Source organism: Callorhinus ursinus, unplaced genomic scaffold (assembly GCF_003265705.2).
Source record: "Callorhinus ursinus isolate GAN/ISIS: 27379988/994484 unplaced genomic scaffold, GSC_fseal_2.0 scaffold59, whole genome shotgun sequence".
NCBI lineage: Eukaryota > Metazoa > Chordata > Mammalia > Carnivora > Otariidae > Callorhinus > Callorhinus ursinus.
Genome location: NW_027397121.1, coordinates 1863965 through 1890203, shown reverse-complemented (window position 1 = coordinate 1890203; position 26239 = coordinate 1863965). Strand labels below are relative to the sequence as shown.

The 26239-nt window shown below is 44.3% G+C and overlaps 2 protein-coding genes, 1 long non-coding RNA gene and 1 other non-coding gene across 5 annotated transcripts in view; 2 read left to right on the top strand and 2 right to left on the bottom strand.

The window, feature by feature from the left end:
- The window catches only part of GLP1R (glucagon like peptide 1 receptor), a 33058-nt gene extending 30785 nt beyond the window's left edge, over nt 1-2273 (top strand). The window contains exon 13 of the mRNA XM_025862544.2: nt 1965-2273. Coding sequence (XP_025718329.2) covers nt 1965-2132 — 168 coding nt within the window. The 3' untranslated portion in view covers nt 2133-2273. The remainder of the gene's footprint in view (nt 1-1964) is intronic.
- Nucleotides 2274-9812: 7539 nt separating this feature from the next.
- On the bottom strand, nt 9813-25821 carry SAYSD1 (SAYSVFN motif domain containing 1). The gene is made up of 2 exons (XM_025862505.2): nt 25512-25821; nt 9813-20394 (listed from the first exon to the last, which is right to left on the bottom strand). Exons 1-2 carry the CDS (start codon nt 25716-25718, stop codon nt 20050-20052), a joined length of 552 nt encoding a protein of 183 aa, XP_025718290.1. The 5' UTR covers nt 25719-25821; the 3' UTR covers nt 9813-20049.
- TRNAR-CCU (transfer RNA arginine (anticodon CCU)) lies at nt 18569-18641 on the bottom strand. The gene has a single exon. It is a non-coding gene; the product is annotated as a tRNA-Arg (tRNA).
- Nucleotides 25492-26239, top strand: part of LOC112816132 (uncharacterized) — an 18069-nt gene continuing 17321 nt past the window's right edge. For both annotated transcript variants that reach the window (XR_003206123.2, XR_012375950.1), the window contains exons 1-2: nt 25492-25629; nt 26126-26188. This is a non-coding gene — a long non-coding RNA (uncharacterized lncRNA). The remainder of the gene's footprint in view (nt 25630-26125; nt 26189-26239) is intronic.

Genomic DNA, 26239 nt, shown 5'->3' with positions numbered 1-26239 from the left:
CTCCCTGCTTCACCCACCCCCCAAGGCTAGCCCAGCTTTGTCAGGAGGGAGGGGCGGGCACACATGCCCCTGGGCCCTGAGCAACTAAGGACCCCTGAGTCACAGAATCCCCAGCTGGCCTCTCTCCTTGGGCTCTCCCAGGCTCATGCTGTGGGGTCTAGGAGGCCAGTGCACTGCCCAGTTCCCCAGAGACGCCTCAGGGCCTAGCTCCTCCAGGCACCAGGACAGATGTGTCACCTTCACTGTGCCACAAAAACACACGTGGCTCCTGGGCTGAGATCCCTGTCCACAAAAGCTGTTCTCCAGACCCAAGGTTGCCATGGCAATGCCAGGTACTTCTGACCTGAAGAGAAAAGATGGCCTGGACATGGGTCCTACCTCAGCTGCCTGGAGAGCAGGCCTAGGGGAGGGGAGGCCTGGGGGTGGTTCTGCTGTGGCTCGCGTCCTCTGCCATGCCTCTGACCCAGGAGCCTGAGTACTGGTCCCAGATCTGCTGCTTCCCAGCCGTGTGACGTGGGGCAGTCACTTTGCTTCTCCCCACAAATGTAAACAGAAGTGAGTGAGTTTCACCCATTCCTCACAAATCCCAGAGCCAGGGGCCTGACCAGACAGGCCCTTCGAGGCAGGGAGTCAGATAAACCTAACGTGTGAGGAAGCGCACCGCCCTAAGTGCTGGGACAGGTGTCTGGGACCATGGTGTCACGCCCGCCGTTTCACTGTAATAACTCAGTAGTGGAAGGAGCCCCATGTCAGTTGCTCATTTTGTCACTCGCTCCTTCCCTCAGCCCATTTACAAAGCATGTGTGGAGCGCCTGCTCTATGCGGGACACTGTGTTAGGTCTGAGGAATCCCAGACGAGGACGAGGTGGTCCCAGCCCTCGCCAGGCTGAGTGGGAAGGAGACGCGCCTGAACCAGCAGGACCTAAAGAGTCCTGGGAGCCAGGAGGCCAGGGCTTAGGAAACCAGCTTTGAGGTCAGCCCCAATCTAGGTTTGGATCCTGGCTGAGATGGAGGGAAATACGGAAATACTCTGCACCTCAGTTTCTCCACCTCGCAATGGGCAAGAACAACAGGAACTACTTCACAGGGTTGCTGTGAAAGTCAACTAAAATAATCTGTGGGAAGCGCTGGGCATGTAGCAAGTGCCCAATAAATGGTGGCTTTTCAGGAAAGTTGTCTTGACGGGGACCATCGCAGAGGTTCAGGAAAAGTGCTGAGGGTGATGGAGGCCAAAAGGGCCGCATGTGTCAGCGCTCTGAGAAGTCCCGGTCCCGTCCCTCTTCCTGCCGGTGTCCAGGAAATCACCTCAGTCTCTCAGGTGGCTTCCCACAGATGTACCTCGGTTTATCATCTTTTTCCCCAGCCTCTGCAGTTAAGGGCTGTGAGACGAGATTGGTCTCCATGCTGCTATACAAGCAGAGGCCCCCGTCAGCCTCTGGTGTCCTGGTCCCCACCCTGTTGGCGACCATGGGCCCAGTCTGCTCTGCGTCCCTCCCGCACCCACGCCTAGGTGCCCCCGGTGCCACTGCCCAGAAGACCAGGGCTGTCCTGGCAGGCAGGCTTGGGCCGCCTCGGCTCCACGCTGCTCAAAGTTAGGCTCTCCCTCCTCCTTGTCTCCTCCGTCCGGGCTCCGGTCTCCCACATTGCTCTCGCTCTCATTCTCTTCCGTTAAATAATAGCATGATGGATTGCAGAGGGGCCTTAGCTGAGTCACGGAGTTTAGAGATGGAAGAGACCAATTAGGTCATCAACCTCATCTCTCTCCTGAGGAGAGGCAGAAAATAGGAGACAACGATAAACAATTTTATTGGGATATTAATTTAGGCGCCCGAAGGCCTTGACTTGTATCTCTTAATATAATACAGTGGATTTCCCCCCCCTCCCCTACTAATGTAATAATGGGGCCATTTTGTGGGCAGTTGGTTTGCATGACGGCTTTTATTTCCCTCCTTTTCCCACGGAAGGTCCAGATGGAGTTTCGGAGGAGCTGGGAACGCTGGCGGCTCAAGCACTTGCACATCCAGAGGGACAGCAGCATGAAACCCCTCAAGTGCCCCACCAGCAGCCTGAGCAGCGGGGGCACGGTGGGCAGCAGCGTCTACGCAGCCACCTGCCAGGCCTCCTGCAGCTAAGCCCCCAGCATCTGCCCTCCCTGTGGTCTTGCTGCTGGTTGGCTGGCCAGCCCAGGTCGGAGAGCCCCTGCCTGGGCTGGGGGCAGGAGGGACAAACACTCGCATCCATCCCTGCTTTCCCTTCCCAAGCCCATCAGACAGGCAAACGGGCAGTGCCTCCTGGGACCCATGGCCACATTTCCTCTGAGGAGAAACAGCTTGCTAATTTGATCACTGTGGCAGGAGGAGAGAAAAACCGATTGCTGCTAAACTGAGCAGAGTTTCTTCCTGTGAAGCTACCAGGCCCCTGGGGTACCCCAAGACAGAGCAGCAAATCAGCCTCAGACTCGCACTCAAGGTCAATGGCTTATTAGTGGGATCGGGGTGTGCAAGAGGAGGTGCTTCTGAGAGAGGCTCATATGATCTCAGCCAAACAGAGCTGAGGGAATGCGAGCCAACTCTGTTTGCCTCCAGTTGGGTCACCACCCCCACTGCTTCCTCATGAAGGGACGCTCTTCCCATGTCTGCATTGCTTGTTCATCTTGCCCCCTCATCTCACCACCCCGCTTCTCTATGGGGGCTTTGTTTGGGCCAGCAGTGGCAGCTATTTCTAGAAATGGCTGTGGGTGGTGTTGAGCATGAACGCTGAGAAGGTGCCTGACGGGTTCCTTTGCTGGTGCCCACTTCTCGCATGGGTATCTGACCTGCCTGGGTGCCTGCTGCCAGTGTGCCCAGGGAACCAGGGCAAGCCCACAGCCAAGGAGCCCAGCTCTTGGGGTGAGCTCTGAATTCTAGTCTAGAGATGCTTCAGAACCCTCTGGGGTTCAATGAGGGAACTTCAAGAATACTTGCACTGGGGGATAGTGTACCTGCAACTGTTGGGAACCCAGAGGGCCGAGAGCTGTACTTCCACCTCTCTGGGGAAAGGCTTTTTATTTGTGACCAGATTATGTATCTTGCATGGGAGTTTGGGTGTGCCCTCTAACTTTAAGAGACTTCTGGGGGAAACTACCCCTCGCCACTGTTACCATGGAGAGGCGGTCTTTCCCTAACATTGGTTTCTTCCCCTTGAAAGTCCCCCACTTGAGACCTTGTATATACTTGATTCATTTTTCTTTATTGCTGTGAACAGTCTGCATGTGCAAATGTGTGATTCTGATTTCCCCCACCTGATGGAAAAAAGAACGAAATCATTGTGATTGTTTGTGGTAGTGTTGCAGGGAATGGAGTAGCAATGGATTTGACTCAGCCACAGTTTGAGCTCATCAGTGTTTTCCCTGTCTCCAGTTTCATCCCATAAACGAGCAGCAGAGAGGCTACAGAGGGGAAACCCAGACAGAAGGGAGACAGCCATCCCAGGGAAGCTGGCAATGGAGTCTGTGGATGCAAAGGAAGTTCCCAGAGTAGGAGAGAGCTCTTAGGGGAGTCAAGACCTCCTGGGAAGGCAGAGGGAGTAGCTTCGGGTGAATTCCTTTATGGGCCCATCTCTCCCTCCTTCTCCTTTTTAAATGGCGGGGGACCTTCCCCCAAAACCTTGCACCAGACCCATTTTCCTGTGCCTCTCAGAGAGCCATGTTATGTACAGGGGAAATAATAATGGGACATAAAACACATCAAGCAGAAAATTTCTTATACTTCAGCTTCAGTGAAGTGTTGTGTCTATGTTAATGGGGAAGTTGAACCTCAGGCTAAAGAAGAATCGTGCAGACTGGCTCCTGGAGAAAGTGTAGAGAGGTGGGGGATGGGGATACCCCTGCTTCCCCAAATAAGGGAGGATTTTCCAATAAGCCCCACTCCTTGGCTTTCCCTTTGGATGGGGGTGGGGGAAGATGAACACCCATGAGTTGATGTGGGGTTCAGCTCTGGTGCCAGTGTTTCAGTTTGGGATAAACTGGAAGATTTCTAGAATCATTAATACATTGCACAGAAAAAAAAAAAAAAAAGAAAGAACCAGATTGATATAACCTGAGAGAAATAAATTTTTTGGGGGGGGTTGGAATTGTGGGGAGAAAGTGTTTAGTCAGGCACCAGGGAAGCTCAGTTTAAACTGTAAGTTTGGTTTAAACTGTAAGTAGAGTTCTTTTCCCAGCTGGTACTGGTGATTCCTGATCTCAGAAGGCTCATCATACCCCTGTGCTCCAACCCTTGTAACACTGAGGAACTGTTTCCTTCATAGATACATATCAGATACTGAAGAAATATTTTCTTTGCTCCAAGACCCACACTATTAATATTCATTTGATTGGCAGTGTACTCCCACCAAACTATTCTGAAGCTCTCCTATGCTAAATATAACTCAAAGAGATATGGGAACGATCCCATGCCATGTACTCCCACATTCCACTAGCTGTTTACATGCGTGATGCCGTAAGTGTGGAGCTTGCTGCACACACTCTTATCTGCCTCTGTCCTGGGGGTACGATTGCTGACCAGCAGGTGTGGACGGTGTGTGTGTGTGTCCGCAGCACAGCCAGCAGGGGCTGATGACTTGCGAAGCGAGCCGGAGTTCAGCACTCTGGCCAGCTCCACTCGTTAGGGGCTTAAGTCGTGTCGACTACGTCTTTACCATGTCAACCTTTAGAACAGCTAAATCACAGAACTGAAACAAACCACTTACACTGCAAAGCTGCCTTCAAGATGACTCTCCAGATTGCCTGCATGATTTTCAATTGCCTCAAGGCAGTCCCCACTGAAGCCCATACCAGTGGTGTTCTTGAAGACTCAGAGCAGGGAAAGACCTGCCCTGATCTAGAGAAGTGAGGAGGGAGGCTTGCGGAGCTGACTTGCTGGAGGGTGGCTGGGCTGGGCCTCCCAAGTCCAGTGAGGCCTCTGGGAAGGATAGGTAAGAAATAGAAACAGCCATTCAAGATCCTCTTAGTAAGAGTTGGCAACATGTATCTGAAGTTTCTGTTAAAAAGGAAATGCAGCAGCAAAAGGTAGACAGGTCAGCTAGTGAAGGCACCACCTCCTCAGGGACTTATACTACCAAGAGGAGGGGAAGGCTGCACTTTACTATCTCTTACTGTAGTACTTCATTCATCCTTTTCTTAAAATTAAGCAATTGAGATGCTACAGAGCACACATATACATAGACACAGCAAGTTAGCATTTTGAATAGCGAATCCAGCGCTCTTTTAATGGGTTGGCTGAATGGTTTTCTGATGCATCTGTGCTTATTTGACAAGTTGCTCTGCCAGCCACATAGAGAGAACTAAAAGAACCAGAAAAAGGTCCTGGGCCTTCCCCTTTGGCTCTCTAGTCTTCCCGAAGTTGGAGAAGACTAGCAAACTGAGCAGCGTTAATCTAGCAGAGATGGAATGGCCACCACAAGGGCGAATGGAGTCAGCTCACATCCACACCCTGAAAGGCTCAGTTGCCTCATCAGGGTGGGCCATCTTTCAGCAGCTCCTGTCTCCATCCACAAGGAGAGAACACTTGGGGCGGGGGGGGGGGGGGGGTGTGTCCTGTGCACAGCAGCACACAGGAGATGATGAGTCTGGAAGCATCCCACCCACTGTGAAGGTCATGGGACCACAGAGTCCAGGGTGAAGATGTGCAGAAGCCTGAGCTGTAGATGTTTTCTCTCTATGCACAGACGGAGTTTGCATTATTGCTAATGCCTGCGACGTGCTCAGGGAAGATAAAATATATTCCAGAGGTTTATTTTCCCTCCACTGAATTGATTCTAATCTACGGTGCTGACCCTGCTTTTGGCTCCTATGAGGAGCCAAACTCGATAAAAAACTCTCAGATAAAATATTTCGGCTTCCTCAACTAAGACAGCTATGTGAATGACATGCTAAGTATTTCAACAGAAACCAAGTTAGTAGCAACTCAAACTTTCTTTTTTCCCTTTCTGTTGCTGGAGTGGGGTTTTTTGGGGAAAGAAAATGTGAGAAACTGCTGCAAACAACATCGCCATGCCCCTACAGTGTCACCTGCTGGCTCAAACCAGCTCTGTGGCCATGCCTGGAGGGCCAGAGCAGGAAGTGTTGTTAAGCAGTGTAATTCAAACACTTAATGCCACCGTGTGTCTACAGTGTATATAATTACTTATGCTCTGTCAGTGGATACAGATTGGCAGGAAGCAGATAAGCATAATTGTTTCCCCATTAACGACCCAAATCTCTTGGACTTTGCCTACATCTGAATCTATCAGAGGGGAGAGTTTTTGCTTCTCCCCTTTGGCCATTTTAGGCATTTTTTCCAGACCTGATCCAGTGGTGCATTTTCTCTCTGAGGCACCCCAGTTCCTCCCCACCCCCACACTACCTCCCTCACCCCCCCCCTCCCCATCCCCACCATGAGCTTCCCCATACTCCTCCCCCATCTAGCCATGTTAGGAACACTGTCCTCTCAGCTGTGACCAATTTGGGGGTGCAGCTGAGAGTGAGGCACTGCCAGGGCTGAAATGATGCACCGTACTCCATACTCTGGCGCAGTGAGGAACATGGCAGCCAGCGACTTGGATCCCAACTTACACTGGGGTTTTGCAACCTTTCTAATGGAGCCTGTCAAAACTATCAGTAATTAGTCAACCCAGACAATCTAGCATGACTAATCGCCACTGTGTCAAAGCAATCCAGAAGAAGGAAAACATCTATAAATGAGAACATTGGGATGTGGTGAGCAAAAAGCTCCAAGCGAAGTTTGGAACATATTAACAAGCGAGGGTCTTGGCTTCTTTGCAGGGGAGCCAGGGGGTGGTCAAGAAGAAGCGAGATTTCTCCCAGACAGGTCTGAACCTTGCCAAACAGTTCACACTTCCAAATCTGCAGTTCTAAGCTCCTCCCACTAAAAGTAATCACATCCTCAAAGCAGATCAACCTCAACATCCCATTGGTTTTGGAGGGGGTTCAATGCAGAGCTTTAAATGCACCAGGAAAGGGGTTTGCCAGGCTCTCAGGAGCTGGGTTTCTGTCTTCAGTGCTCTTGAGGGATGTTTGCTCTTCATGAATGTTTAAACAAGATGATTTTCATGCGATTTCTTAATGTATAAATTCATGTAAAATACGACCTGCATCTATAGGTAGCAAACATGTATAATTCCTCGCACAGATGTGAAATGGATTCAGGCTCTTCCCTAATTTGCTTTGTAAACGTCAAATGAAGTCCTGTCATTACTGTGTCTCTCTTGCTCTTCCTTTGGGAGGGGAGGTTTTCTGCAATGTCAACCCAGGTGACTCATGGTGCAGCAGGAAAACACAAAAGATGCCATTTCCAGCCCAAGGGGGAAAAAAAAACCCTTGCTCATTACTCATGTCATGATTTTCATCTTCAAAGCACTTACCAAGTACTAATTTATCCATTGCAGCCTTTATACAGGGACTGCACTGCCATTTAATTAGAGAAGTTGGGTGGTCGAGTGGCTTAAACAATGACTGGCGGCCAAATGGACGTGTATTCTAATTCCACTCATTCATTTGATCTCCCCCATCTAAATGAACTCAGTCCATTAAATCCATTTTTTCAAAAATGTCACAAAAGCACAAGCCTTGTTTGCAGAGTAGCCACAGAATTTGAATGGAGCTGCTGTTTAGAGATTCATATTCAGAGAAAGGAACTTTCCTCCAATTTAAATAATCTCTCACTCTCCAGGTTTCTAACTCACTCTTCTAGAAGAGCAGAGGAATTGCAGATTCTCCCACTTCCTCCATCATTGCAGCTACCCATTTGAAGATCCATGTGCTTATCTGAAGGTTTCCCTAAATGACCTCTTTTTTAGACAAGCGTTGGGATTTGTCTCTTTCAAACCCAATAATTCTTACTCCCGAGAGCAAACAACAAATACAGCCAACTCCTGGTATCTGCATCTTGGCTGGGCTGGTCTCCCCAATCTTGCTTTTGACTTCATTCACTCTCCTGTGATAGTCTCACCTCTGTCTTTTTTTTTTTTTTAAAGATTTTATTTATTTATTAGAGAGCGAGCGAGAGAGAAACATTATGAGAGGGGAGAGAGTCAGAGGGAGAAGCAGGCTCCCCACTGAGCTGAGAGCCTGATGTGGGACTCGATCCCAGGACTCTGGGATCATGACCTGAGCCGAAGGCAGTTGCTTAACCAACTGAGCCACCCAGGCGCCCCTCATCTCTGTCTTTACTCTGCCACTCAGCAGTAGAAATAAGAGGGAGCTCAGAGCTTTCTCTCCCTGCCCCATCCCCAGGGAAACACCTGCCCAAACCAATAATGACCAGCACATTTGTAGGATGTGGAAGCTGGACAGATACAACCTCAGGAAAAGAGGGTACGCTATGGCCTAATAGGTCTTAACCTCAGCCTGCCCTCAGGGGTAAGGGCAGCTTCCCTGCTCTGCTGGAATTTTTGGCCTCCAGACCCACTTGTGTTCACATGCAATATAGAGCCACATTCCAGTGACTGATGCTCCACAGGTGGGGATAACTGAGGTCCACAGAGCACTGGTGAAGAATCTCACTCCTATGGCTTGTGTAGCAGCATTCCCAAGGGTTGGGAATCCCCCTCCCCACCCCCACCAAATCCCTCACCATCGCCTCAAAAGCCTATGCCTTAAACACAAGCAGTTCAGTGTCTTTCAATCCCTCCCTCTCTCCTCTCTCTCTCTCTCTCTCTCTCTCTCTCTCTCTCTCTCACACACACACACACACACACACACACACACACACACACACACACACACTAAACAGAATACTGAAAACATGGGGTCTCCCTTACCAGAAATAGTGGGGAGAAAACCCTAGCAGTACAAATGGGAATAGAAAACAAGATAGGCAGAACATTGGAGAAGATGGAAAAATAGACCCAATATTGGAACAAGGAAGAAGTAGAAATTGAGTGTCCTCAAATGTGGGAAGAGTAGGTGGGAAAGATGATGAGGCCAGAACCTAAGAAAAGTAAATAAAGAAAAACAACAGACTGTGTAAATGTGAGAAAGAGCTCTGTAAGACACGAGGAAATTGCAGAGGTGGAGGAAAAAAAAGGGGGGGAATTACCAGTGGCGAGCCACAGGGAGCCAAGTTAGGAGCCCCATCTCTAGCCAGTGTCATTAACTCCTTCCACAAATCTAAGCTCTTTCCCTGAAGAGGTCTCTAATCCTAAACTGTAATAGATTCTTTTCTTTGGTCCTAAGGTTCATTTTAACTAACATAATGATTTTAGAAAGAGAAAAAGATCACAGCCTAGAGTAAATCCAACTAAGTTTTTTTCTTTTTTCTCCCACTGATACACGGCACCGGTTAGAATGAATTACTGTGGCTTCTCCTCATGTAGAACCAATAGACCTCAGGATTTATCTGTGTTGCAACCTCCCAGAATAAAGTCAATAGCTGAGAATTATAAACACAGAGCAGTCCGAGGCCACGAGATGGACTGCTCTGGGGCTAAAGTAGGCAGGTAACACCTGGAGGGGATTTACAAGCAACTTTTTTTTTTTTAACTTTCCATATCTCTAGTGTGAAAGAGCAAGGGCTTGAAATAATAAATAATGTTTACAGAAGACTTTTCAGTTCCAATGACCTAAGGTGGAATTAGAAACACAGCGCAGGACTTGGGCGTTTTAACTGCACACATGTAAGAGGTACAACAGAACGGCCATAGTTACTGTACCTATTAGGTCCAGTCTTCAATGATCTATAACAATTTATGGACATTCCTGGCTTATAGAGACAAGTGTTTTACCACCATATATTTTGCCCTCCAGAAAGCTTTAGAACTTTAAAAATGCCTAGACAATGAAATTTACAGTTTTATTGAACCTCAACTGGTATCCACCAATTAGATGCCACTTTACAATGAAGCCACCCTCAAGCCTTTTCATTCTTCAAGTCCTGATATGGGAAGCAGAGACTGGAGAACCAACATGCTGGAGACGCACCCTAAAGACATCTCATTTTGATGAAGCTAAGCCAATGCCCTTCCAACAGCATCCTTTGGAAAGGTACAGTGAAAAATCAGATGAAAAGACATGTACACTGGGGCAACTGGCTGGCTTGTTGGTAGAGCATGCCACTCTTGACCTCAAGGGTGTGAGTTCAAGCCCTACATTGGGTGTGGAGCCTACTTAAAAAAATAAAATTAAAATTAAAAAAAGACACGTACACTCATATAAAAGAATCAGGTTACCATACAAATTATACTGTGTTGGAATATTCTTAGCAATCAAGAGAAACTTCCATAACATGACACTTTACATAAGGTATTTACAAAAATACCTTCTCTCAGAAAATGGTAAAGATTATAAAGCCTGCCATCCAAGGCATGATGGGGCCACAAGTCTAGAAAAGATGCCATATCCATGGAGTCTTGGCATCAGCTGCAACCATTCTCTCACATTCTCCTGGGCTGGAACTCTGCCTGCTTCTCAGATACAGCCCTTCTTCTTTGCCTCTTAGTTTTCTTCACTGACTTAGTCTTGGTGTTCACTCCTCACATACGAAATGCAACTGCTTTTGAGATATTCTGCATCCATGGTGCAGAGCCTCTGAGGGTATGCCAAACCACCTGAAACCCAGCAATGCCCCCAAATTGGAGTCATCTTCATAACGGCATGTGGGGCTCAGGCACCCTCTGTTCCAGCAGCCCACATGAATAGACTTTGTTCACACCTGCATTCAGAATGGTGCACTGGTATAGATTTCCAAAGGCTGCAGCAACGAGATCATGCACACCCTATGTAGACATTTTGGAATCCAACTTCTCTCTCCTCCTTGGGGCTGGATCCTCCAAAGCTGTCATGTCCTAACATCAATTTCCCACTTAGTCATCTCTCCTTAGCAAATGTCCTCCCAATTGCCCTACTCACCCTGCATTCACCAGCCTTTTATTAGGCATGATGCTTCCTCTGCTTCTGGGAAATGTACAAATGTTAGGAAATTCTCCTTTTCCCATAAAGAGTTCTTTGAAAATCATAGATAGGGGTAGAACCTGGTATCACCCACAAGAAGTGTCAGATTAGTTAAAGGCATTACTTTTTCACTGATGAGAATCTAGAACAAAGAATTCTTCCATATCATTCTGTGCCATTTCACCGCATGAGATGTGTAGCCCTGCCAAAGTCAGTCTAAATCTCGGGGGGAAAGTCATTAGAAGGAACGTGATTAAAACAAACTCTGCATAACAAGTCCATTTGTGTCCATAGAGATGGTCCCCTGTAAACGAACTGCTGAATGTATAAAAAATACTCTGCCTATAAATGCATATGCTTTTTCCCTAGGAATCATCAAAATATGATCAATATCATTAGCAAAGCAGCGGGATGAAGTATGTATCATAGGAGAGAGGTAAAAAGGGACATGGACACATAGGGGAGGTATGCTGTTTTTACTGGGGGATCAGGGAAGGCCTCTCAAGTGATGTGACTCCTGACTGGGGTAAGGGAACAAATCCCAGGCTCATCTAGTGAGTTCTAAGCAGAAGGAATAGCTAGCGCAAAGACATGAAAGCAGAAGCTGCTTTTGTGTGTTGGAGGCGGAGCAAACTACGGCTCACTGCTTGGTTGTATAAACAAAGTTTTATTGGCATTCCCATTTGTTCACATACTGTCCCCCATGGCTGCTTTCGCTCTTCAATAGCAAAGTCGAGTCACTGTGACAGAGACGGTATGTTCAACAAAACTATTTACTGTCTGGCCCTTAAGAGACAAAGGCCAAACCTTCTTTTTGCAAAACCCTTGTGTCTAATCAACATGAAGGAAGTGAAGATAACTGGGAGAGGCAAGCAGGGGCCAGATCACTTAGGGCCTGGTAGGATAAAACCAATAAACCACCAACCAACCCCCACGTGAAAGACACGTCTCCCAGGGTTGGGAGTGCAGACATCATCATTTATCACTAGCTTGCTCTAGTCTGCCTGTCTAAACTCTGCCTTGTTGCTGGTCTGCAGGTTCTCAACCGTTTTTCCCCTGTGGCAGCAATGTGCACATGTGATAGGCTCCCATGAACATACCCCTGATAGGCCCAGGCAAGCAAGCAGGTGTGTAACACAGGATCACCTTGCAGGTGCATTAATAAAATAGCAAAATGAACATTCACAAATAATAATTTCCTAATATTTTAAATGTGTCACAAGGCACAATGAGAACCACTGCTACAGACTATGTTTTCTAGCATTATTTTTTTTCTCATTGGAGCAAAACTGCAGACACAAAACGTATTCAAAGACCTTGCTACTCAAAGTATGGTCTGAAGACCGTAGCATCAGCATCACCTTGGAACTTATTTGAAATGCAGAATCTTAGGCCTTGGCCTAGACCTACAGAATCAGAATCATCATTTTAACAAGATCCCCAGGAGATTTGAATAGTCACTAGGGTTTGGCACCACTATCCTGATTGGTCTCTAATTATTCTTTTCTAAGAGTTTGAAATATGGTTTTAAGTTTCAAAGAGGTTAGCCTATTTATACTATTCATACTAGTGAACACTGGCTACAATTTAATGGTTAATAATACAGGACTGGCTAAATAACTGATACATTTATCTATATAGAAAGATTAGCGGCTGGCAAAATAAATATTATAGAAGGACGTGAGAATTTATTCATAGCTTATCATTAAGTGAAAAAATATCAATTATAGGCTGACTAAGACTAAAACATGCTAATTAAATAACAGAATGTGGCTCTTATTAATCTAAACAATATAGTAATGATATAACTAATAAAATGAGGAAAGAAAAATGGATAGGAGGTGTAAAGCAGTATAGTTATGTTGATTCCTCATCTTTCATAGCCATAGGTAATAATATGTAATTTAAGGCTAATAAATCAAGTCATAAGTTATAATTATATTTAAAAATGTGAAGTCGATTAACCGATCAGTCAATAGGATTGAGTATTGAGGAATGGAGAGACGTAGGGAAATACTAACTTCTTACATTTGTTTTTTACATGATATTAACAAATACTGCCTAAAAATCCAAAGGATTAAGTAATGAAAGTGAAAAAAAACTTTGGAACAGAAATCTAAGTTTTCCAAATTATCAAAAGAAACACACACACAAAGGGGAAAAAAACAAAACAATACAAGAAACAGAGACCAAGTGGTAAAATTACCAATAAACAGAAAGCATAACATGTGAGGAGATAAACAAGACTCAATAAATATAAATGAGCTAAACTCATCTATTAAAAGAAAAATATTCTCGTAATGTATGACAGAGTAAAATTCAACTATTCTCTACAGACAAGCAACACACCTGACAAAAATGACTCAGGCTGAAAACTACAGTATGCACAGAGGCATGCTTGGCAAACACAAACAAAAAGCAAGCAGGGGTCCCAATCTTAATACCAGATAAGGATGAATTCAGGGCAAAAAGCAATAAGGAACACAAACATGGCTTTTTATAATGATGAAAGGAGACAATCTCTAATGAAAAATAGGCTTTTATATATGCCAAAACCTGAGAAATACTCAAAAAATACTATAATCTCATGAAAATTATTGATTAAAAATAGTTACAGAGTCTGTCAGCACATTACAAGAACAGTACATTGAAATCAAGGGTTATTTATTCCAGGAATAAAAGGATGGTTTAATATGAGTAAATATACAAACTGATTACCTTAATTGGCCAAAGAGAAAAATCACATAATCAATCTCCACTACACTGAAAGAGATTTTGTGAAATGCAACATCCATTCTTAATTTAAGAAGAAAAACCTTTTAATAACATAAATACAGATGATAATTATCCATCCACTTACCACAGAGCCAGCAGCATGCTTACTGGGAAAATACTAAAACATGCTCATTAAGGTCAAGAACAAGACAAAGACATCATTGACCATCATTCTGATTTAACATTTTCTGGATGTTCTAGCCAACGTTACTAGGTAAAGAGAAAAAACAATGTTATTAAAGAGGAAAAACAAGAGCTAGAAAAAGAGGAGTTAAATTTTACATTATTGGAAAAGAAAATAATTATCTATGTGGAAAATCCAGGAAAATCGAGTGAAACACCATTATAATTAATAAGAAAATTCAATAAAGGACAAGAGCTGTAACAAATTAATATACCAAAATCAATAGCTTTCATATATATATGTTATATATATATATATATTGTTTTATATATATATAACAACCAGTTGGAAGAAGTAATATAAGTAATATAAGAAGAAGTAATGTAAGTCCTCAGAAAGCACAAATTTTCCCCAGGCACCCTAGTCTTCCTCCCGATTGTCACCTTTTTCCTAGGTGGTTTCTTGTGACCGAAAGGCTATCTCTTTGCCCCTGCCTATTTTTCTGGGGAGTACCTGATGCTCCTTCAAAGTCAGTACAGTGGCACCTTCAGAAGGCCAGCCCTTTCTGATTCCTGATGCTCTGGCCCACATTTAGACATCACACTGTCATAGCGCTTACCACACTATCCTGTAACTATCTGATTATTGGCTGTCTCTCCCATTTGACTATGAGCTCCTTGAGAAAGGGACCTTGTCTGCTTTCTCTCTGTGTGCACAGAGCCTAGCACCAGGCCTGGCAAAGATTAGTTGCTCTATCAATCTCCACATTAGATACTACATTAGGTTTCTGATTCTCTTCATAAGAAATAACCCAAACGGGAAGACAGGACAGACTGACAGATCAATGGATAAAGATGGGCAGGTAGACAGGGAGAGATATGACATATTCCAAGAAGGTAAAAAAGCAGGTGCTGGTTTGTAGATTATTATGTCTCATCTCATATAATCCCATTTATGGATTATAATTCTTTCACTGTTGAAAGAATGAATTCAGTAAAAAAAAATGTATTCAGTAAAATGCTGTTAAGTTGATTAATGCAAAAATGTATCTGTTTTGGAAATAAATGGTTACAGATTTTATTTGGTTCCTTTTCTAAAATATTTGTGACTTTTATTATGTTGACTTGTAGGATATTCTGATTTAGTTTTTAATGATCATTATTAATATTATTGGTTTCCCCAAATTAAAACCTTCCACTTTAACATAAAAATTAGAATGTACAAATACACTTCATAATCCAATAATTTTGCCATACTGTCTATATTTGTTAAAAAAATCTTAAAAGGTAGCTGAATAAGAAAATGTGTAAACATTTTCACCAATGGCAAGGAAAAGGTTAGGTGCTCCATAAATGAATGGATGAATGGGTAGGTGGATGGACAGACCAATGAAGGACACAGAGAATGCACTTTCCACATGATAGCCCAGGTGATCTCTTAAAAATGAAAGTTGGATCATGTCATTCTCTTACATAAAAATGTTAAGTGCACGTAAATAAAGCCCAAAACCTAAAAGAGAAAAAAGAAAGCAAAGTGCAGAATAGTGTTTATAGCGTGCTGTCATTTGTGGGCTGGGCAGAGCATAACAGGACATGGGGGAGGGAGACTCTACCCTTGCATATCTCCTGCACCTCTTGAACTCTGAAAGGTATGCATGTGAGTACAAAAATAAAATATTCTTTTCTATAGTTCCAACATGTTTTAAAATGAGCTTGTACTTCTTTTTGTAATAATTGTTTTTAAAGAAAACTTCAAAATTGATGCATCTTTAATTATCTTACAGTCTTTAAAGCTAGTTCCTCAGTATTTTAAAGCCATGCATGTGGTTCTTTTTCTCTGTGTGCTCCAAATGAACAGTTCAGAAAATAGTAAACCTTGTGGCCCCTTTTTAAAATACACACCCATCTTTCTTTGCTTGGCTCTCCTATGCACTGTTTCCTTCCTATTTTAACATTTGTGATTTATATCAGTGGCTCTTGATCTTTGGTGAACTGGAGCTTGCCCCAGGGAAGCTGTTAAAAAGCAGATTCTCAGGGTGCTACTCCCATACATTCTTGGGCAGTGGGTCTAGGCGGGGCCCTGGAATCTGCATTTTAGCATCACTACAAGAGATTCCAATGCAGATGGTCCATAGTCTATACTTTTCACCCAAAATATTCATCTATGACTTGTTAAGAAAACAGTATTTTTCATTTAAAAGTGACAATCCTATGTAGTCTAGAATTTAGATTTGAAAGTGATCTCTCCTGATGACTCCTTCCCTAACACACACACACACACACACACACACACACACACACACACACACACTACTTAGATCTTTATAAACATCAGTATTATGTTACATGCCTCATAATGTGGTTCTCTGTGTATTTTGTCTTCTCCTCAGCTTTCTGAGAGATCCAAATCTTTATCTACCCCAATTCTCCAATGTTGCAAAATAAAAAAAGCACAGAGTTCAAATTTTACTTTCTTTGGCTTAGGGATCAAGTTTCTCTGCCAGCTGTGTACCTTTCTAGTATCCCCCTCTCCACCTCCCAACGAAGCTCTGATATAGACAAGCACAGTGCTAACCCCTTCAAGCGCCATGGTGCCTGCTAAGTCCAGAGACGGTCTCTTGTTTTATTTTAAAATATTAGCATAAATCATTTCTGGTAGCTTTCTGTGCCTTTCCCAGGACCTCTGATGAGCCCTTTCCTCTGTGAATCTTAAAGTGGAAGGAACTCCTAAAAAAGCAGCACAAGTGGTTCAGATAAGCATCCCAGTGGGTTTTCCACGTGACATAAATTATCAACTGTGGGGAGAAGGGCCCAGGATGTATAGCAGCAGCTTTATGCTACCCCCTGGTGGCAAGACACTCCATGTCATCCCAGCCCCACCAGGTATCCTGGCTCTCAGACTGACTTCTCAAGCTCACTTACTGGTTCCCCAGTAAGTTCCCCAAATATTTGCTGGTAAACAGTTAACAGTGTGACTGACAGGAAGCAAAACACGCAGTTAGAATTTTAGTTTCTTCTGCCCGCTGAGCATCATCGTTCTGCCAATTGTGTAACTTTTTTTTTTTTTATTTTAGCACAGAGCTTATGAGCCTAATCTTAATGAAGAGATCAGTCAAAAGGCAAATGTGGAAGACCTCCTAGACTCAAAGCACAATCCTAATAGCATAAGATATATATACCTAAACCATCACTGGTAAAACTCCAGAGGTTTTGAGAAAAGTCACTGCACCCACCAACTGGGACATTCACCCCCGTCCTGACCTGGAACCTCAGAACAGGTCAGGGCTAACTCGAAAGTGATTGTCCCAGAGGTACAACTTGGATGATTCAGCCTGAAGGACAGAGAGGACTGAGAGCGAATAGAATAACAGTTCACCAGTCTGGAGGATGCTCTGTGTCCCCTGAGATTAGATAAGAAATAACATGGGGTGGCTCAAGTTCTTTCAGTAAAGAATTTCCTAAAAAGTGCCTATATCTTGTACCTGGATTCTTCTTTAAGGGTCACCAGGAAAAAAAAAATTTGGTCAGGAATAAATGTGCCCAAGGTAAGGGGGGTGCATTTGGGGTCCCTTCCAGCCCTATAAGTAGAGGTTCATTTAACAGTCTCTGTGAATAGACGAGATAGGATAATGTGAATAAAAGCAAAAACCAATTTTCTTGTAAGATTTGGACAGAAATGACCTCACCCGTGCACATAGCAATCACTGGGACTGAATGCATCTCTGGGATTTCAAGTTCCCTGGTGACAGAGGCAGCCTTTAATGGAAGCTGCTTGCTGAGCTAATGCTTGAGCCCTGAGTGGAAATTCTGAGATCAATAGGCCTTTCTAAATTCACGAAATCAAGACTGCACCTAAAGCTTAATGGTCTGATAAGAACAGCAAATACATACTGTCCTTTCCTCTCTTCCCTGCCATGCATTTAATTGGTTCACACACCACTTTTCCTAGAAGTTAATGCTGTCATTACATGCAACCTTTGGCAAGAGGTGAGCAAGGAGAGTTAACAGATCCGTGCACAGAAAATCTCATGAAAGATGGGCTTACAGCAATCAAGCTCCACCTCATTATAAATAGCTACATTTTCAAAGAATGCTAGGGAGGTCCACTCCTAAGTTGGGTCTCTGCTATGCTTAAGCAAAGTCTCCACTTTGCTGAGATTGCTAATTGGATCAAATGTTCCCAATTCAGAGTTACAGGCACTTTGTTTTAGGTAAAAGTCTGAATTACATATTTTTAAAATGAAAATTCTTTCCTAGAACAATGCTTACTGAACTGGGCATTGTAGTGAGTCAGGGATATTTCTTCCTTGTATCTGTCTTTTATGAAATGTAAAAGCCCAAGTAAAATATCAGGGAAATGAAGAAAGCCTTAAGACAGTAAATCAGGAAACAGTATCATGTATCTTAAATACAATCAAAACTTGCCTGTTTCATAGGGATTCTGCTGTTTCCCACACTTTCTAGAGGCCCAGTTAGAAGTCATGGAAGAAAAGACTTCTTTATGAACTAAAGGGAACTTGTGCTCAAGAGATAACTCTGAAAAACAGCTAAACTCCCAATCAGGAAAGGGCTGGAGAGAGATGCTCAGCAGATGAGAAAAATGTTCAACAAGGGCTGAAACACATGGGTTAGTTAGCCACAAAGTGTGATTCCTGAGAATATCCCCTCCGTACTCCTCCTATAACTGAAACTTATCTCACTCTATTATTTTTTTAATTGTTTATTTAGTTTAAGTAATCTCAATGCCCAACATGGGGCTCGAACTCATGACCCCGAGATCAGGAGTCACATGCCCTTCCAACTGAGCCAGCAAGGCACCCCATCGCACTCTATTATTGATATTGCTTGTTTTACCTTGTCCACCACCCCACTCCCAGCTGGACTGTATACTCAGAGCAATGAGAATATGTCTGCTTTTTTCATTATCCTATCTCAAGTGCCTACCAGAGTGTTGGCACTCAATAAGTAAAAGTTAAATTTAAATTAAGCTAAGGTTTTGTTATAATAAGCAAATCAGGCAAGAATGAAAAAAGAATTCAGCAACAAGCATCCAATATTTAATAACATCTCATAAATATTAAAATGTCATAAGAATAACTGAATTTTAAAGTTGAAAACCTATTGAGGAATCATTAATTTCTTAAAATCTTAAGGTTAGAAAAAAAAACCATTGCTTTAAAACCAGACTCTTCTTACTCATCAGTATTATCCATGAAAAAGATATTTAATGGTTTGCTTTGCCCAGTTTTAATGAACCCAAACTCTAACTTTGTATTAGAAAAGGAAGGGCGACTGAAATCATGTCTGGTTACCACTGTTTACATAATTTCTCACCAGAGGCCATAGGCGACAGGACTGCTTACTCTAGAGCCCTCAGAATATGAGAACCACACGGAGCAGCCAGTAAGTCTGGAGTTCAACTTCCACAGCTCTTATGTGAATACACTCAAGAATTTTTTTCTTGCTGAATTTATCATGAATAACCACTTACCAAATCTACCAATATTGGCTTTGTGAAATCCCTCCCCACACCTGTGACTTAGGACTCTGTCTTATCTCCCCTCATTGAGTGGGAGCAGAATAACTGAGGAGAGTGGAATTTGGTGATGGGCAACGGGGATGTTTCTGAAAAGCAGATGCTTTGAAGATATTTTATTTTTCAATACCTTTAATGACCGAAAAAAGCAAGATTTAAAGCAGGAAGGAAAAAACAAAAACCACAAAACAATGAAAAAACAAACAACATCAACAACAACAAAAACCCGAAAAAACAAAAACCGAAACTTAAACTTTCCGGGGGGGGGGGGAATGCTCTAAATATGAAATAACTTAAGAGAACACTTTTTAATATACAGTCCTGATGTATCTCACCATTCCTTCAAACAGCTGGGTATTTTAAAGTTATCTCCTCAGCGCCCTTCTAATGCTCTGAAAACCACCTTTCTCAAATAATGAGACAAACAGCTTTCTTCCCTGAGTATGTAAGTTTTATAAATTGCACCAGATCCATAGTGAGTGTCTTTCAGGGGGTTTCACCAAAACCAAAGAAAAGTTCAGAGATAAAACTGCAGCAAAGATCTGGGAAAGAATGTAGAACTTCACAGTCACAGAACTAACCTGCAAGCTGTCCTTAGTCTTGGGCACCTGAAATCAAACCCACAAGCCCACGTCCAAGGGCTAGGAGGACCACATGGGAGGCTAGCTGCGTAACAAGAGAGTTGGTCCTATCTCCCCTCCAGGGGTCTAAACTGTAACTCGCGTTCCAACTGCTCTGCAGTCAGGGTGCCCTGAATGGCTTCGCAGCCTGGGTTGAATACAGAGTAGGCACTCTTCTCTCCCTCTCTCCTCTCTTCAGGGCCTCGTGTCCCGACATACATCCAGTAGAACAAGGAGAGGACAAAATAGGCCAGGCCAAATTCCAGTTCCACAAACAGTCCCAGCAGGACCAACCAAAGAAGAACCTTCAAGAAGGTGATGTTGGTCAGGAAAGACTGGTCCCGTGGCGATGGCAGAGGAATGGCTGTATTCTGTGGTGGCTGTGATGTGCTGCTCCCGGGCTGAGCCACTTCCTAGGACACACAAACAAACAAAAGTAAGAATAAAGGGCAATGGGGCTCAGAGGATCAAAACCAATCTGGAGAGACAGCTCTCATTGCTCTGAGAAGGCTTCCGGCTCATTGATTTCTATTTTCTTGCCCTGCTCTCTAAAACAATCATCTCCAAAGAGCTCACATGCCCTGCTCAGACTGAATCAAAACTGATCTGCACTTAGTGAGATGTGACCTGATAAAAACCTTACAGCATTCAGATGGATTCCCATTTGTGGGAGTCACTTCCTCAGATTAGTCTGCTGCTAACAAGAGCTAATTTGTGCCCCATACAGAAACTCCCGTTATTGATAATGCAACAACCACACCTAATGCTTCACACACAGAATCAATATGTTTATTGATTTGATTAGATGAGCTACAGTTTTGTGAGTGACATAATTCTAAAATGAGGACAATACCAGAAACAAGAAACAAAACTCCCTTCCACTTATTAAAAACAAATCATCAGGGACACCTGGGTGGCTCAGTCGGTTAAGCATCTGCCTTCGGCTCAGGTCATGATCCCAGGGTCCTGGGATCGAGTCCAATATCGGGCTCCTTGCTCAGAGGGGAGCCTACTTCTCCCTCTGCCTGCTGCTCCCCCCTGCTTGTGCTCTCTCTTTCTCCGACAAATAAATAAATAAACTCTTTAAAAAAATAAAAATAAAAATAAAAACAAATCCTCAGTATAGCCACAACCTTTCCATGCCAGGACCATCCTACACACCCCCCGGCCCAGGCAGTGTCTCTAACGGGACTCCCTCCCTCCTATCTCTTCCCTCTGCAAACCATCCTATGTAAAGCACCTAAGTGAATTTCCTAAAACACCCACTAACCTCCTGTTCACAAACCTTTAACAAATTTTACTGCCTGCAAGTTAAAATTTAAACTTTTTGGGCTGGAATCCAAGCAAGGCCTTCCATTTATTCAACAGATAGAAATGCCAATACACGGGTCCCTGTGTTGTGTGCTAATGTGAGACACAGATATTTAGGTAGCTTTAGGGAGGCATGATCTCTGCCATTTTCCCAACTTTTTTGGGTATGGCTCATAATAAGAAATACATTTTGTACTGGGACCCAGCGTATATACATATAAAAAAGAGAAAAAGCTTCACAAACCAACAAATATTCTTCACCACATATGAAATTCTCATTTTCTATTCCATTTTTAAAAATTTATCTTTAACAGAGGACTAGATCCTCTAAATTGATTTCACCACCCACTAATGGGTCACGATTTGTAGTCTGAAAAACAATGGTCTTAAAAATTCCCTGTACAACACAATCTACAATCCATTGCACTATCAATGAACCTCTACTCCAGTTCAAGAGATCTTAACACCCAAAGACATTGCACACCTGTAGCCTGGGACAGGCATGACTGGTGAACTATGTATGCTTGACCTCTTTGGCCATTAAGGAAGGGTGCCCCCTCTGTCTCCCAGAGCACTAATTGCCTTTTTCACTGGGCACCAAACTACTTGCCAGTTAAGTGTTTTTCTTTTAATACAGGTCACATATGTCCCTAGAGTGTTACCAGGAGGCCAATGGACTACCATTTATTATCTTTTGATGTCTCCACAGCCAAACATAGCACCCCACACATAGGTTCTCAATGCAGAGCATTACTTTTGGTTCATTTCTTCAATTATATCCCCCATTCTCCCTGCGATCATTTAAGAAGGGACCACAAACATTATTTGGTCTCGATAAAAAACATAGGTCATCTGATTTATGTTGCTTCAGATATTCTATTTTGTTAGAACCTTTTTTATTGTCAACGTTGTACTTACTACCGTTTCAGTTAAACTGGAAAAGCCCTTAACCATGCTATCAGCAACACACCCCTCCTGACACACACACACATTTGTTAAGTAAATAAATGTCCCTTTCGGATTTGACCAGTGTGCACAACAGGGAAATCACTGAAAGTCTCAGCAGGGAACTAATATAATATGATTTATATTTAAGACTACTCTGGCTGCCAGGTAGAGAATGGGCTACAAGAGTAGAAGCAGGGAAATTATGAGTAGCACATGCAGGAGGCCCAGTAAGAGAGGAGGACTGGGCATAACGGGGGTGGTGACATACAAGTCAGAGAGAAATTATGGACTGAGGGATACGGAATACATTTTGAAAGTGTACAACTTGAAATTCACAGTAGACTGAATTTATTATTGAGGGAGAATAATGCTTATGGCCACCACTTACTGAGTGCCTTCAAGATGTCTGATCTCCAGTAATCCAGGAGACCGGCACTATTAATCCCAATTTACTGATACAGAAACACTGAGATGTTAATTAAGTAACTCCACTAACGTCACACAGCGAGAGATAGGCAGAGATGAGGTTGGTGTCGCCAGGATCCTAGGATGGTCTCCCTCCACAGCCCTTTGTACTTTATCAGGGGCCTTTATGGGAGATGGTAAGGGGAAAGGTTAGAGATCTAGAAGGAGATGGGGGGGGGGGCAAACCAACTGGCAAAGGGAATAAACAAGAGGAGAGAGAAATTCCTTTACCTTATTTGGTATTTGCTTTAGTACCAGTGTGGCTTCTGTTGTAAAAGCTGTGTATGGTAGTGTTTGTGGTCATCACAGCACACAGAGGCATAGTTTAGGGAAAGTACTTCCAGTTCTCAAATACCAAACTCCTTCCCCTCTCAGGGCCTTTGCACCTGTGGTTCTTTTTGAGAGGAATGCCCCCTTCCCCTCACATCACCTGGCTGGCTCACTCTCTTCTACAAACCTCAGCAAAAATGTTACCATATGTGCCCTTTGCCTTGTCCTGTTTCTCCAAGAGTGGCTCCTAATTATGAAATGCCACCTCCTCAGTGAGGTCCTCCCTGCCCACCTCATTTAAAGTAGCACTCTGCACCTGTCTCCCCCAATTCACTAGTACAGTATCCTGTTTTTTTCCCCCTTTCATGGCATTCATTATTCCGCTCTTCGGTTTCTTGTCTGTTGCCTCGAACCCAAATGCAAGTTCTGTGAGAACAGGGCTTCATCTGCTCTTATCACCCTGTTTCCCCAGATTCAGGATAGGAGCTGGAACAGAGTGGGCACATGATATAATTTTGCTGAATAAATGAATGATGGTGAGGGAAAGGAAGAAATTAAAAGATGATTCCTGGGTTTGAGAGAGTGATGCAAAGGCTATGCTTCACCAGGTGACTCCAAAGAAGGAGAGCATTTGAGCAGTGGGTCAACCCGAGCCAAGGGTTGGGGTGAGGAGTCATAGGATGTGTGGGCACCTTGGGGCTAGATGGTGCACTGGGGGCTGCTGTGGGATATGCCTGGGGAGGGAGACAGGGGGTTTTTGCAGGACTGAAAAAGTCACAAGCATTCCGGTCTTCATTTGGCAGAAGCTTGTCACAGAAATATTTTATCTTGGGGACTGTTTTCCTCAAGCTAAATTGGAGAGTGGGGGAAGGAGGATATGGATGCTTCCTTATCAATGACAACCAAGAAGCAATTACAAATAGAAGGCTAAAGAAATTTCTGACAAGCCACCATGTGTCAGCAAAATTATTAAGAGAGATGGATTGTAAATTGGGAGGAAAAGAAACAATTTAATGAGAATTTTCACACCAGAGCAAAGCCAGGAATGATAACAGAGTCAAGGAAAATGAGCTTAAGACAGAGTCCCTTATGAAAAACAGAGTAATTAATAAGAACCAACTGTGGGTCCAGCATTTCCTGTCATCCTTTTGTCAGGACATCAGCTTTTGGGCTTTTAATAATGGAAACTTTCTCCAAGTTCAGCTTCTCTAGGTTCAATTCAATGATCTCATATTCCTTTGGAAATGAGACATACAGGCAAATACTCATTGTGTGGGTTAGATTTTGATTTTTAACTGCAGAGACGAAAAAGGGTAAGGGAAGCAGATTCTAAAATCTTGAGCAATTGTGCTCAGTGAGTTCTAATCAACAATAAAGTTATCCCGAGACAAACTGCATGCAAGGAAATGGATTGTTTGAACCCTGCTGCACTCGCTTTCTGTAAGTCTGATAGAACCAGGCGTGTCATGGAGAATCATATCCAATCAAAACTGAGTAACAATGAGTTCTCCTTGGTTTAAAAAATTGCCTAAAACCAGAGGTTATGCAGTAATAAATAAACTAAGAGAAATAATCTTAAGAGGAGTAAGGTACACTTCTCCAATACATTTTCATTTTCAAAAGGAATTTTTGGCTCTTGAGATACAAAACGCTTTGTCACACACTGTCATACATTGTCTCAAGGCACCGAATTTCCCTCGATGTTGTGTCCTGTATTCCAACATAGATCATCTAATCTCACACCTGCAAGGCACCTTGCCACTCTACTCCTGAGTGAAAACTAAATGAAAATACAAGATGTGAATGAAGTCCATCTACAAAATAAGAGAATACCAAGAATTAAAGGGGGAAAAGTCTGTAATAGTCATCTAAATAATGTTTTCACCTGAACATTCACTATTAAACTTGAGTAAGTTTCCCTAGTTCAATAGCGGTGCACAAGCATCGGCCACCTCTGGCAGTTAGAGCGACCACACTTTTACAAGTTTTGTATTCAAATGCCATTTCTAAAGCACAGGCTGTTTGGGCTACTGGCTGCATGTGACCCAGTGGGGAAATCAAAGGAAGCCTTAATTACTGCCGCTTTTTAGCAGTATCCAATTAGACCTTTTACCCTCCATTAGAGGAGGGTTGCGGCTGAAAGCAGTTGTGAAGTTTCCCGAAGCCAGAGGGCATCACAATAACTCAAGGGCAGAGGTGCTTTCTTCCAGGGCTCTAGACCCTCGCTTCCCGACTGGAATCGGGAGCTGCGTGGGTCGCGGGCTGGAAAGAAAATGTCAAAGCCACGGATCAGTGCTGGCACGAGTGGCCGGAGACGCCCGGCCTATCCCCCGAGTAGGGGGGAGGCGCCAGCAACCCTGCTCCGCCAGCTGAGGTGGGAACCAGAGGACGGGGCGGGTCCCGCTCCTCGACGGGGGCGTGGCCTGTAGGCCACCACGCGGTGGGCGGGCGGTGGGCGTGGCCTCGGCCACAGTTTCCGGGGAGGCCACGACAGCGTCCCTGAAGCCAGGTCCCGGGGTTGAGGCCTCCCTCTCACCTGAGCGAGGCTGGACTGGGCCCGGGCACTCGCGAGCCTCGGTTTCCACACTTGGAACCGTTTTAGCCAGCCTGGGGCTGCCTTTGGAGTCGCAGCTGCTTGCGCCTTCTCTCCTGAGGTTTGTGCACTCGGGCTCGAAGTGTTAGGTTCGGCAGCCAGCCCGGCCCGTTTCCTGGCCGCCCGAAACTCGGCTAACCGCTGTTCCATGGCGCGCGCCTCGCTTCTCGCCCGCCGGGAACGCGCACCCGCCCGCCGGGCCCCTGCCCTCCGCTGTACCGGTGCCCGGCCGCACTGCGCCTGCGTAAAGACGGCTCTGTGCCGCGCCTGCGTGCTGGCGGCCGGGCCAGCGAGCGCGGGGACCGTGACGTTTGTTGGGCGGAATATCCAGCCAATAGTCCCTTCTAAGTGCGCGTGGCCGTAGTGTCAGGCTCTCTGGCGAAATGATTATGAGTTGAAAGCATAGGAGCATCTGGCTGGCCCAGTCGGTAGAACATAGGGCTCCTGATCTCGGGCTAGTGAGTTTGAGCTCCTGTTGGGTGTAGAGATTACATGAATAAATAAAAACTTTTTAAAAATCTAAAACATAAAGACTTACATTGTTCCCCTCTCTCTAGGGGGCTTTTCCGAGGAAAGTTCTTCAGAGCTCCATCTCACTTCAGGGATCCGCTCCCCATCAGGTGGAGCATGCCTTTAGCTGTTAGGCACTAGTATTGCTCTCCAGTTTCAGA

Coding starts and splice junctions, on each gene's coding strand:
- SAYSD1 (XM_025862505.2), bottom strand. CDS start 25,718: ATGGAACAGCGGTTAGCCGAGTTTCGGGCGGCCAGGAAACGGGCCGGG. Junction 20,395..25,511: donor CCCAGTCCAGCCTCGCTCAG/GTGAGAGGGAGG, acceptor TGTGTGTCCTAG/GAAGTGGCTCAGCCCGGGAG.